The sequence below is a fragment of the Nanorana parkeri genome, unplaced genomic scaffold (genome assembly GCF_000935625.1).
Source record: "Nanorana parkeri isolate BGI_ZX_2015 unplaced genomic scaffold, ASM93562v1 scaffold1293, whole genome shotgun sequence".
Classification (NCBI taxonomy): domain Eukaryota; kingdom Metazoa; phylum Chordata; class Amphibia; order Anura; family Dicroglossidae; genus Nanorana; species Nanorana parkeri.
Genome location: NW_017307561.1, coordinates 386,712 through 401,160, shown reverse-complemented (window position 1 = coordinate 401,160; position 14,449 = coordinate 386,712). Strand labels below are relative to the sequence as shown.

Below are 14,449 nucleotides of genomic sequence, written 5' to 3'. Positions count from 1 at the left end.
TGGGCCTGAAGGAGAACCTCCTTTATAATTTGTATTTAATTTATTTGTCTAATTTTGGTGTTATTTTAAATAAATAAAAGGTTTGGTTATTTTATTACATTGGCTGGGTGTTTTACAATTCAGATTATTTTAAATCTGTGAAGCTAATTAAAATGTCTAATTATAATGCATACATACAATTATTTTAAAAAAATTGTAAAAAAAAAAAAAGGTGGGAACATTTTTTTGGTTTCGACCTGACAAATTCTGCTGCGGGAGGTGCACTGCGCTGGCACCCCAATCTCTACCAATCTCTAGTGTGATCTCCTGCATTGGAACACGCAGTACCGCAATGCCATGTGTTCCAGTGCAGTGCTATTGCAAAATAATTGTGCATGCAGTTTTATTTTGAAGTAAACTTTGTAACACGACATTTGTGTATTTTATTTTAAATTAAAGATGGCATTTATTTTTTTTAAATCAAATTTTAATTGATTTAATCGAAAAAATAATCGGCCAACTAATCGATTATGAAAATGCAGCCCTAATATAAGTGAATGCGGCATATTTTATTTAATATGTACTATGCGTTTCCAGACTAACCATCAGTCCAATTTGTATTGATTAGTGTAAGCAGGTCAGGGTTTAACCAGGCATGACATCTGATGCTTTGCAGGCTCTTGCTTTTTGTATAGAGGCAATGTTTTTCCTGACATGTTATCATTTTAGGCCGCTTTTCAACTTTTTTACACCGTAATATTTGTAGCAGTCTTTTCAGCCATTCCTGCTGCGTAACTGAGAGATAATAATGTATCAACTGCAGTAATAGAAGAAAACACAAATATCAGTGCTAACCAAGCAGCATTACAATAAAACCGCAATTTGGAAAGTAATTGCACTACAGTTATTTACATCAAGTGTATCATACAGTGTAAAAAAACAGGCATTTCATTGCCACTTCCCATGCATTTTTAGCTGCCATATGATGGTTGTTAAGCCGTCAATCAAATATGAATTAAAGTTCTATTGAGATATTACCCAATGCACTGGCGGAACTACTGGGGTCGCAATTGCAACCGGGCCCTGGCGTTCCGCCACTTGGGGGGTCCCAGCGAGGAAGAAGAGGGCCCCCCCGAGATCGTGCCGCTCCTTCACTGCCGCACAGCCGCCCGCAGCATGTACGGGCAGCTGTGTGGCAGGAATGGGAGAGGCTGTCACCAGCAGAATATGCTGCAGGCACCGCCGGGCAGCACATTCTGCAGTGTGAGGACCCGACCCTCTTAGCCGCGCCCCCGGACCGGAGAGACGAGGAAGAGGGTCCTGCTGCATAAGGAAGGTAAGTCTGAACTGGGAAGGGGTGGCGCTGGGAAGTGTGTGTATGTGGGAGGGCGGATGCAGGTGAAATAGTGCTCTTTTTTACTATAATGCATTGCTGGGACTTGTAATCCTGCATAGCTGGTGGTATTCTGCATTGCTGTATGATGATTATACAGCAATGCAGAATAGCTCCAACTATGTAGGACTACAAGTCCCAGCAATAAATCATATTTTTAAGTAGGGATACACCAGTGCCAATACTGGGCATTTTCACAAGTACTCATACTCATGAAAATGCCCCGATACTAAACGCAGATACCGGTGTTCTGTCGAGAACGCCGACGTAGTCGAATTTGCCGACCTCAGCATCTGAGCTTGCGCACAGCCCAGTATTATCGAGGAAACTGATTTATTTACAAAGTATTTTGTTTAAATCATTAATTGTGACTGTTAATAATATTTCATCCGTCATTTACTGCCACCCATCATGCACTGCCATGGATGGCATATTATTGACAGTCACAATTAACAATTACAAACAAATAAAAAAATGCCGGTTTCCTCGTTAATCTAACTGCTATGATCAGCTTAGGAACGTGGTCACGGTGTCCATAAATCATACGATGAGATACAGTGCCTCGCAATCTAAAAGTGTCTAACCTCACACAATTCTTTTTATTCTAGTTGTGGTCATTGTATTTATCACTGTTGTCCTTGGTCTTCTAAGTGATCAAAGGAAAGTAGGCTTATCCACATGTGGACATGACACTACCACCAATGTGAGAAGCGTTAAGTGTAAAGTTATTTTGTGTTGTGTGGATGACTAAAGTTGTCCCGTGGAATTTGCTGTTCCAAAGCATTAAGCATCACACTGGAATATATGACCAGCACCCATTCCTGAATGTATCACGGAACGTCATGTGCCAAAGGTGAGGATTTGGTTCAAAAGGCCTTAACGGAGAGATCTCAAGTGGTTCTGATATGCCAGGAGAATATTCTATATGTGTGTTTTTCACTTGCCAAGCTTTTTATGTTTTTGAAATTGTAATCTGCCCATAGGGATTAGACGACATTGGTTGGTTATATGAATGAGATGACAGACACTCAACTGTTGATTTCATGTATGTGGCAGATGCAGACAGGAAAAGATTGCTCAGGTCGTTTTCCTTTCCTAAGATAGTGGAAGTCAGGAACATCTGTCCACTCCTCCCTTTCTCAATTCACTAAACCTGTATGTTCAGCCAAGCCAGATGGTCAGATTGTGCCAGCATGATTGGGCACTACATGCCTGTGTCCAGCTTTAGTGAAATGATGTAATATCGGAAGTGTAGGGATGAGTCTCTCCTCCTGTTACTTATGGGGCCAATGTATAGAGTAAAGAAAGGCTTTTTTTTTTTAAACCAGGAACATCCCTTTAAACAAGACCTTTTTGTCTTTTGCATTTACCCAACCTGTCATATGTATGGTAAGTCTATGTCATGCTGATCTGAGATAACCGAGTTCTAGAAGGCAATTGATGGGGTTAGATATTACCTACATGGGCTATACTTTGTGCAGCAGACTCTATTATGATCTCATGCTACTTTATGTAATTCTCCAACTCGATTTGTTTCTTAGGAATGAGAGATTGTTGCATTTATTTTCTTTTGGAGAGACTGATACAATTGCTGATCTTGTGGTTTTTGGAAAAATTGACATCATGTCATTTAGAGATGGATGAAAGACTAAATTCTCGTTTTTTATAGTTGAACTACTTCCACATTTATTTTTGAAGAAAACAAAATATCTAGAATGTATTTCTTTTGTTTTTGCTTAAATTGGTTTGTCTACTGAAATGTATTTCTTAATGTAACAAAAGGGAGAAGGAACAATCCATCCATAAAAAGTGTCTCATTTTAGGCCCCCGTTCACACTGAGCGATTTATCGCGCGGTATTTCCCGCGATGTCGCGGCTATTTATCGCTCTCCAATGCATGGCAATGGGGCTCTGTCCGTCGCTGTCGCGGGTCGTGCGTCGCCACAGCAGGACCCTTTTTGGAGCTGATTTTTCCGCGATTCTAGCTTGCTCAATGCAAGCATTTGCACGATATCGCGCAAAATGCAAATAGCGCGACAAACGCGCGATTTGCGAATCGCTCAGTGTGAATGGGGCCTTAGAGTTTAAATAAGTCTTTCTAGAGAAAAACATTAAGCCATATGTGGAATACACGCATTTTATTATAGAATTGTGTTGCCCTGCCGTTATTCTAAAATATGTTTTGTAAGAAAAACTTAAGACCTCATTCACACGAGAAAAGACCGGCACGTACAGCTCTGTGCTGCATGCACGGCCGTATCGGGCAGCTCCCGGGAAGGACAGGTGCTGCGTGTGATTTAGTACGCAACCCCTGTCCTTCTCTATGGGAGTATGCGCTCACCCGCCCTGCACGTCCGTGCAGGTGTCTGTACTCATACACTGACAGGATGGATCCTGTCTGCGTCCGGGCCAGGACACCCGCACCCGTACGGACCTGCACTTGGGGTGAGTGTTGGGGAGCGTACTCCCATAGAGAAGGACATGGGCTGCGTACTAATCACACGCAGCACCTGTCCTTCCCGGGAGCTGCCCAATACGGCCGTTCACGGAGCTGTACGTGCCGGCTTTTTCTCATGTGAATGAGGTCTAAAGTATAAATGAAGCCAAAACTTTTCTATTATTTGAACAGAGTAAAGTAAGTTAAAACTCCTGTACTTTTCGTTTGTGTTTTTTTGCTGCCTGTCTCTTTTGTGTCAACTGGCCAGCAAGAGGATCGCTATCAGAACTTACCTATTGCTAAAGCTAGCTGGACCAGAGGGATGTCACTAACACATTAGCTGGTGTGATTGGGCAGTCCATTAGAGGAAGTGCCTTCCTCTCCTTGGTGATTTTGCTGCTGCCCATGTGTTTTATCAGCAAAATTGCATGTCTGACATGGGGTGTAACCTGACAGCAGAGTATTCCCCCTTTTTTCAGCCTTCTTTGTCAGTGAAAGGTTTTCAACAATGACCTGTTGCCTTGTCTTCTTTATACATACTTTTATTTTTAATAAAAGTATAATTTCCTATCATTTCAGGTGGCAGAGCTGGCAGCAAATGACTTTAGCAATAGTCACTTACAGACTTAGACAGTCCCTCTTGATAAACAAGGCCTGTTGAAGGAGCTGGACTTAGACACTGTCAGAAATACATCCACAAAAATTGGTCATTTTCCATGATACAGGAAACCACCAGATCCAAAACCTTGTGGGCTTGTCTGCCTACAGTGGTCTGAAATATGGCAGAGTTTTGGATCCAGAGGGATCATTTTTAAATCGACCCAGTGAATCCAGATTTTAGAGTTCAGGGTGTTTTGAAAGGGAATTTACTAATCTTGGAACCTGTTAAATACAAATGTAGTTTACAGGAAGTGACATAGACTCGGACTGACTTCAGAGAAGGAATACCCACCTTTTATTAAGCCATTGTAGAACACTATTTTATAAAAACTACTACAAATGTTAAAATGATATAAGACCGTTCGCTTAAATTTTACATGTGTTGTGTTTTGGTAAATTCACTAGCATCCTAGACAATTTGGAAGTAAGCTGCAATTCCCAGGCCATATGCACAGTAGCTGATGGGACAAGACCTTTGTTACCTCCCGTGATGCTTTCAGACGCACTCCTCATCTGTTGGGAGCTAAGATGTTAATCCAATCAGGAACGCGTGGCAAGCTTCAGATGCTTGGCTGTTTAAGGGCTGGCACGAGTCTCCCATCCCATCCTCCCACCCACATCATCTGTCCCCTATTCTGTCTCTCCCTCCGCCTGGGTCAGGTGGAATTCACAAGCACTGTGCAGCTTTGTGTATCGTTGTATTCATTAACCTCTGTGATCATGCTCTTGGGACGACCTATTAAAGCTACTGTCAGTTTAATTTAACCACTGCGCTACTGGGTGGTCTGCAGTCCATCAGTATTTCCACTCGTCGTACTCCTACTTGTACAAAGCATACGTGACACAATAGATATTTAGCATTTTATGAGTGTGTTTTCTTTACCTTTGCATGTGCTAATATGTTGTAAAGAAACAAAGTTTCTTTGCTATCCAGGGGATACAAGTGCCAATGGTCAAAGATAGACATGGCATTTACAATTGTATTACGGCAAATGGTAACATTACTTACAAGACAACAGAATTCAATTTATCTTCTACAGTGGATCTCCTTAATAGCTGGGAGCTAAGGTCGAATGCACATCTGGAGAGCAATCCTATGCAAAGAGGTTGATAAGAATAGTGTTATTTGGTGACACATTGTACAAACTGGAAACAAACAAATCCAGCAAATGTGCAATGCTTTCCATAGCTGACTAGTTTCTTTTAAAAAGATTTCAAGTTTTTGTTATTTGTTAAAGTGTTTTACATGTGACTCTAAGCAGCTGAATCTAAATGCTGTTATCAATACTAACGATGCAGGCTTTATAACAAACAAATCCAGCAAATGTGCAATGCTTTCCATAGCTGACTAGTTTCTTTAAAAAAGATTTCAAGTTTTTGTTATTTGCTTCTAGCCTAGCGATCACATTGATTTACTTATTGTTCCTTCCTCTCATTGCAACTCTATCAGTCTGATTAGTCCAAATGAAAACAATGCACTCCGTAATTAGATTATTCTCATCTCAGCACTTGTTTTGTAGGTATGTGGCCTGATGTTCTAGACATCCACTAAAGAGATTATAAACAAATGTTTGTGTGTAGTGCAATCATAGGAGTATTAAAATGTAAGCATGTAAAAATTTAAATGTGCATGTCACACTCCAACAACACACATGTATCCACAGAATGGTCAGATTAAATTTGAACTCGGGCAAACATCTAACTACACAGATCAAATACATATATGGGAGCTGGTTACATTCCAAAGGATTTGTATTTCTGTCCATCCAGTTCTGAAATTTAAAATGATGAGAATGTATCACTTTCCTGCACAGTGCTGTAGCATCTCCTCCCAAGATTTAGGATACCCTGTGCTCCAAGGATCTTCTATTATTTCCACAAGTGTTTTTCTGGGGGTTTTCTTTGAACGTTTTGGCATGAGGGGAGTACACTTGCACTATTTCTAATGAGCATATACTGTATAACAAATGCATACAAAGAGGTAATCTGCAATACACATCTCAAGTTAAAATAATTAGATCCAAAGTTACAGGCAGCTGAAGTTATAGGACTTTTCCTGCAAAGTGAATTTGATCCCACCTCCAAAACATCCCAGTTGATTCCACTTGAACACATTAACAAATGGTTAGGTAGTAAGAAAAGGTTGTGGCCAAGCTTGATATTTTGCAGGAAAAGTAAAAATTTGCATATAACTTTGGTAGCCTGTATCTCTGGATCTGTTGATTTTGGTTTTTGTATGTGGTTATTCATTGAAGGTAGCTTCTGCTTATGTGTTGTTTTATTGTATTCTCAGTTTAAATTGTCCAGATTTGTGACAGGTTTACTTCTTATGCTCCTTGTCCTTTAATATGATGACACTAGGAGAGAGGAACTGACATATTGTAGCAGATACTGAAGAGGACCATCTGACCAGTTTTTATCTGGTCATGTAAAATCTAACGTTAAATGAGAATTTGGTTCATTTGTTTTTGAAATATACTCCCTCCTAGACTTTAGGGGTGTCTTTGGTAAAATCTGTTATTTGGAGCCACGTCTGCTTTATCAGGTTTTGATGCCCAGGTGAATATTACTACATTTTATATTCCATGACAAGTCTAATGTGGTGGTACAATTAAGTAGTCGTTTTCTTTCATTTAAAACAGTTACCTTTTTTAATAAAATGTTTGTAGCTTATTTAGAAAAGGGCTTCAGACTGAATATATCAGTCTAATGTATTGTTTTCCAAACTGGGGAACTAGAATACGTTAATGCTTTCCTGGCCTGTGATGTGACATTTTATCAATAAGCATTGAACCTGGTCAACTCTTATAGGGATCTTTAGGAGTTTTGCCAATCCATTTAGCACAACTATACTTAAATTTGTACACACAATTGATCCGTGTATATTTTTTCTCCCAGGATTCAGAAGGGCAGACACCTCTGCATTATGGTAAGTAATGTCTTTTTCTTCAGTGTAATTTGTTCTTTTGATTTCTTATCAGTTTTTAAAAGGAGCTAAAAGCCTAAAACCTAGACCTCGGTTGGTTGTCATGTCTATGGGCTCTTTTATTTCCTAGTGGATACTCTTGGCTGTTCATTCTCTATGACACAGGTTTATTGACCGGTCCCTGGGGTGTCTGCATAGAACCTAGACATTTGTCTATGGGCAACTGAATGTGAACCCATACTTTTATTTTTCACTTTTATAAGTAAAGGTCTTGAGAATCGACAACACATTATGGCCGCTTTTACCTTTTGTTCACCAGGAAAGCCTCTTCTGTGCTCTATCTGAATAACTTCCATTTTGTTACAGGAGCCTGATTTTCACTGATACCATGGCTAAACCTCACAAAGTGCCACCCCCCTATTCAGTGAGAGGCCTTCTAATGGCCACTGGGGAAGCTCTTTTAGACAACGCATGTAGCCATGAACTCAGGGACATTCAAGCCCAAGTTCCAAAGGGAAACAAAATAATGGGCACAGAAAACACTTTCTGGCTGATAAAAGTTAAAGCAGGCATCTTGGAATGTCCTCATTTAAAGCTTTTACTTTTTAAAAGTGTAAAATGGACTTTAGGTCAAAACTTCAACCCAAAAGCTAAATGCACAAATGAAACGCATACATTGCCATTGGATTTGTCATTCTGATCATCCAATCATGTGAATCACACATCTCTGCTACACAGCACAGCCAAGGAGGTGATACCACTTTTTTCCTGGTTGAGCTTTGCACTTTTCTTCATTACCTCTCTGGTTGCAATCTACTCTACGGACACTTCAGACCAGCAGATTGGTTATGTATCATGAGTCAGAATAAATGTTCATGTTTGATGGGATTGATTTTAATGTTAATATAGTCATGTTTGCATGGAGTTTTCCATTAAAGAAGCCCTTTCAACAGGTCAAACTATAGAACAATAAAGTATCACATATTTGTGTCCCCAACAGTTTTGTTGTTTGGTATTTTTTTTGTTGTGACACTCCTGCAGAAGTAATAAGAATGTAACCTCTCGGACAGTGGTGTGGAGAAGCTCAGCAGTTGATTCATGGCTGTGGTAGTGGATCCGGCGCTCATAGAAAAACCTCAAGCTTATACTGACAGTAGGACATTTAGCTATAAGGAAAGCTTTTTCTTCATGCAACTCTGGCAGCTCTGAAGGGAAGTCTCTACAGACCTGACAGGGCCCCATGATAGCAAGGCTTACATTACTGCTTGTCTGCCAGTGGCTTCCGCTGTCAGTCTTCACACAGGCTTTGCTGGGGACCTTCCCCTAGTAGCTGGGGGGTGGCAGAGAGTAGAATCCAATATTTCTGAATTGTTGGCTTTTTTGCGGGTCTTTTAACTAATAGTAAGCAAATGAGGAAACTGGTACACAAGTATCTATTATTTTTGCAGTTTTGAATAAAGGGTTCAAATAAAGAAGTGTGGCCTGGTGACAGGGTCTCCATAAGCATAAACCTGACTCTTTAGTAAAGTGGTAAACCTTTGAATTGACAATGTAACAACATTCTGTCATGGGACTTGTTAAGATGTTTTTGGAGAAAATGATATCTGGGTATATGGTCAGCTTCGAGCATAGCCCTTTCTTTAATGGCCTGTTGCTCAGAATTTAAGGTCTTTGTACAGCAGGACCTTGAAGTAACATCTGCCTGTCCCTAAACTCTTTATGTGCTGGGCAGCTCCGCTCTCATGAGTTATCTGCAACCTGACAGCAAGTGGTAATAGCAAAGGTCGGACACCCCATAAAATGGCTGTAAATCCATCTTCCCTGCATATGACTATCCAAGGTCAGCATGGAGTTCTCCTCCCTCCAGTTGCCGCCTCTATTCTGGAAATGCCCTGGAAAAGGGGTATGAAATACTATTTTCCTGATCTCCCAGTGGAAATCAGCTTTCTCTGAGAAGCCAGAGAGCCTGAAATCAGACCAGTGCCCATCTGGTATGGGGAGGAGGCAGTATACATCTCTCCTGTCATCACTGTGAATAGAAGTGCAATCAGGATTTTAAAGTGGCTGTATTGCTTCGAGGAAACAAAATTATATTCCAAAAAATATTTGCAGTAATATTTGAGCAGCCTTTTAAAGATGTCATCCACTGAGCATCACTTTACCGACAGTGCTGGTACAACTATGCACAGTATACTGTAGCCGGTGAAGATGAAGAAATGAATGGCAACAGTTCTGCAACCGGATGCACATCCTTAACTATATGTAAAAGGAATATATACATATAATATACATATTTAGGCATTGGTCACGGCACATTCTCTGAATGACAGTGGCTTGCTATTTAGGTACTGAAAGACTGGGAATGCTAAAGGCTGGTCTTCCCTTTTACTGTCCAAAATATTAGCAATTTTTATTTGTTTTCAAGCTTGTTTATTGTGATTGTTTTGCATGTTTCGTATGAATATACATGCATGTGTGTTTGTATGTTTTCTGGGGAGAGCATATTTCCTGCATCAGAATGCTTATTCAGTGCATTTTTCATGTCTATACATCAATGTGGTAGATGATTTTTTTTTTTTTTCTGTCATCTTTTCCTCCATTCTTTAATTTTTGTAAGAGTCATACAAGAAAAAGTTGAACATAAATGGACATTTAAATGACACAAAAAGTATATAGAGCAAATAATTTGGTACATAGACTAGTAAGTTGAGCATTTTGTGGATATGTTTTTGTTCAATATAGTAGCCAGCAGATTGTGACTAGTTCTATAAATAGGTAATACACACTGCAGGTACATAACCTTTCAGGTACAGGCTGTTCTCTGAGGACTTAAAGGAGAACTATGGGGTCAGGGCTTTTCCCCCATAGTTCTCCTCAGGGTAACGGGAGGACACAAACTAGCGTCCTCCCGTCACCCAAAACTCAGTATATAGCGAGTTTACAGCTCGCGGTATACTGAGACGCCGGGACGGAACCCGACATTACTGCCTGGATCCACCCAGCTGTGTGAGTGACAGCTGGCTCTGCCTATCTAGCTGGCTCTGCCTATCTAGAGGCAGAGCCAGCTGTACCCGCCCCCTCCCCCGTCCGTTCCGTCAGTCAGCGCTGGATGATCAGACAGTGAAGGGGGGAATCCCTTCAGGGAGCCGTGAGGGACAGTCACGGCTCTCTGCACGGATAAATCGAGAAGTGAGCGAGCTCTGCGCAACTGCTCTGCGTTAAAGGAAACCCGCCATTAGACAAGTATGGAGGCTGCCATTCCTGATCATTCCCTCCCTTCTCCCGACCTAAAAAGGATAGTTATCCAACTGTTCAGTTGATCTTCTCCTCTTCCAGATCATGTATGAAGCAAAGTCAGGACTTTTTATATTTAACCGTTCCAGCTCAGTGACTAAAAATGTTGCCAGAATATTAGCATAACAGATAGGCAGGTAATATTTTCAGGAGGTGGTCCGCCTGTATATTTGGGAAGAAAGTCAACAATGACAGCTTGCTTATTTATTTTATGACAGGTTTCCCTGAACAGAATATGTGTGTCTTTCCGATACTCTGAACAGATAGATAAGACAATGGTGACTTTAATAGTTAATAAACTGGTACATTCCATGTTCTGCTGCTGTTCTGTTCATTTGTATTGCTCCCTGTGGTGCTGTAAACTCTTTTTGTGTCTTTCAGCTGCTGCATGTGAGTTTATTGATATAGTGGACCTTCTTCTGGACCATGGTGCTGACCCCTCTCTTGTGGACAATGACGGATTCCAGCCACATGAGGCGACGGACAGCAAGCAAATTTCAGATATGCTAAAACAACATGCCACATTTGGGGAACATGACAAGCCCCCAAGCCTTCTTGAAATTTCAAAATAAAGCTGACGTACAAGTCTATATTTTGCCCTAGTTTCTAGTGTGTTGTTTTTATTGCACAGTATGAACCTGATGTGTCTGGCCTCTCAATGGTCTCATTCATTTTTTGCGTGTATTGCTTTTATACATTCAGGATCAGATGATGAATATTAAAGAAAGTTTCGTCAAAACTAAATGTGTTTTTGAAAAGTGTTTTATTTATTTGGACCTCGACAAACTTGTTAGTGGGGAAGGTTTAAAAAGATTTACACAGCATAAACCCTTTCAAAGATGTGCACAATTTGCAAATATGCATATAATATTACAAAAGGTATGCAACCGATGTTCTAAATGATGTAGATCTGTAGTAAATGATACTACATGGCTTCCATGTAATGTAAATGTGTACCCGAGCAAGCTTAATACCTAAACAGTATGCTTTTCAAATAGGTGCATGTATTGTAAATGATTTGCAATTGCTTACAGCTGAAGTGCTACTGCTAATGTACTGATATAATGCCTTCCCTTGTCCCCGCTTCCTTTCCTAATCAACATGCAATTAAAATGTTTCAATCAGATCATTTTGTTTTCAAGAAATACCTCTTTTGAGACCCACTGGTATCATCACTGGGTCTGTCTGCTGGTCTTTGCTCTGTGTTTGGTGGAAGTGGCAGCCAGGGTCCTGTAAACGTCACAGCACCCTGCCTCAGATCTTTCAAGAGTGTCATGAAAGAACACACCCCTGGCATCCCTTTAGATGTGGTAGATTCTCCCCGAAATCTGCTGATTAGTTGCCAGATTTGTAATCAAGTGCAAGTCTGCACCACACAGGGAGCATGCACGTCTAAAGGGAGGTCGGGTAATTGCTGATGGCAGAGAAAGCTATTGGCTGCGCGAGGTGGCCAACAGTACGGATCAGGAGCATAGGAAATTGATGATGACTGAAGTTGTTGAGACAGGAAATGAAAGGAAGGCTCAAAACCACTACTGCAGATTCAAAAGGTTATATAGTAGAGGTTCAGGTTTATAGGGAATGGAGAGTAACCAGTTTCAACACAGGAGAGAAAAAAAAAAGATGTAAAAACAAATAAGACCCCTATGCACTGTTTGCATCTAAACTGGCCATTTAACATAGCCCTACTGCAATTTCAGGAAACCAACAACCTTTTCCTTGAAAAAGCACGCTGTGGGGGATCCTTTGGGGCAGCTGTGAAAAAAACCAGACCCTGTGTGTAGCCACTCTTTTTCAGCATGTCATAGCTGAGCATGTCTGATACAGGAAGAAAAAAATAGTAATTCCTCTAGCTTGCACCATATAAATTGTGCTCTCATGCAACATAGTGTAGGTGGGTAGATTTTCACTCATTTACTGCAGAAACAATGATTATAGGACACAGAATTGAAAGGAAATTTACCCAAAAGGAACACTGCCTTCTGGGAAAAAAGCACTCGCCAAAAGAAAGCTCTTACCTGTCCTGCCACCTCTGATCTTCACCCTCTGCCCATTGATTGCAAAGGTACACTAATAAGAGATGAACAGTATTTTCCCAAGAGGAGTATTGCTGGCTGGTTGCCAGTAAACAACCTGCCTGTTGACTAACCTTGATGATATTGTGAGCAGGTCAAACTGGACAGTTTAATGGACTTCTAATCAACAACTGGGTACCCCCTAGTTCAAGTGCTAAAGAGCAACGGATCGTTCTACAGATTAACCAATCTAACCAGGAAGCAAATACATTTATATGTTGGTCCACAATCCTATCGAGGAGCAAGCTATCATGTTTCGTTATCGGGCAGTGTGGTCCTTGACAAGCAGACAGACTTTTACAATCAGCATAACAATAAAACAGTGGAATGTCCTTTAGATCTAAACTTTGTGGTTCATTTGACACCAAAGCTTCAGTGAGCTGCAGTGATACTTTCCTGTTAGTAAACCAACAAAATTAGTCATTCGGTATAATTTTCAATACTAGTCAGTGATGGTGTCTTAGTCACTGCCTGGCCATAAAAAGGTCACGCACTCCAATATTTCGTTTGACCGCCTTTTAGCTTTGTTTACGGCTCGCCTTCCCTGTGGCATTGTTTCAGTAAGCTTATGCAATGTCACGATTATTTCCGTCCAGAGTTGCATTAATGTTTCACCAGGATCTAGTAGGGATGATCGGAGAGTCGGATCACTGTGTAAAGTCTTCCCCAGCACATCCCAAAGATTCTCAATGGGGTTCTGGACTCTGTGGTGGCCAATCCACATGTGAAAATGACGTCTCATGCTCCCTGAAGCCCTCTTTCACAATTTGAGCCCAATGAATTCTGGCATTCTCACCTTGGAATATGCCCGTGCCATCAGGGAAGAAAAAAATCCATGGAAGGAAAAACCTGGTCATTCAGTATATTCAAGTAGGCAGCTGCCCTTTTTTGGGCACATAACCTAGACTAATTATTCAATTAGAAGGCCCTGACCTATTTGCTTAGCTAAGTCCAGGTGATGACTTTCTTTTTTTTGGCCAGGCAGTGTAGATCATAAGCAGTGTTCACAAATTGGTGACCTATAATTTATACAGTAATACTGTAGTTACATCGTTCATACACACAAGCAAATGTGTACTTTTCAAAAGACACCTTGGGGTTCCCTCATCTGATGTATATCAAAATGACCATGCGGGTTCTTATGCACATGTTGTTTAGGTCAGAATTAAAAGGCCCTGAAGGTGGACATAGGGAAACACATTTGTGCAGCTCCTGCCTGCCCTCCGTATTATACCATTTTAGGTTGGAAAATAGAGCTGGATTGTAAGGACCTCTGAATTCTAACTGTTGTAAAGAGAAAAATCTACAATTCTATAATGTTTATTTCTTTTGTTGCACCCATTGACCCTAAAGAAGAGGGGATCAGTAAATATCTCTTGCAATGAGTTGGCTACTACCTTCTAATAAAAAAAATTACAGTTGACCTTGTTAGCTTGTTTTATTGATGCGCTAGCCCCTATACATTCCAACTACAGATTGTACCCAACAGGCTGCATTTAACCCAGAGCTGTTTTCATGCAGCAATGCATGTTGCCACTTATGAATCACTTTTAGGCATATACAATTGTCCCCTCTGGTGCACTGTAAAATAAAGCATCTGCTCACTGATGCATAAGCTAGATATTAAACAAATTCTAAAGCATTGCTTAGACTGCAAGTTCACTGCCAGCAAACCTTCCCACACA

General features: G+C 40.7%; 1 protein-coding gene across 1 annotated transcript in view; it reads left to right on the top strand.

Moving 5' to 3' along the window:
- ACBD6 (acyl-CoA binding domain containing 6) overlaps positions 1-11,281 on the top strand; it is a 67,681-nt gene extending 56,400 nt beyond the window's left edge. The window contains exons 7-8 of the mRNA XM_018569156.1: positions 7,368-7,398; positions 11,071-11,281. Coding sequence (XP_018424658.1) covers positions 7,368-7,398; positions 11,071-11,261 — 222 coding nt within the window. The 3' untranslated portion in view covers positions 11,262-11,281. The remainder of the gene's footprint in view (positions 1-7,367; positions 7,399-11,070) is intronic.
- Positions 11,282-14,449: the final 3,168 nt, after the last annotated feature.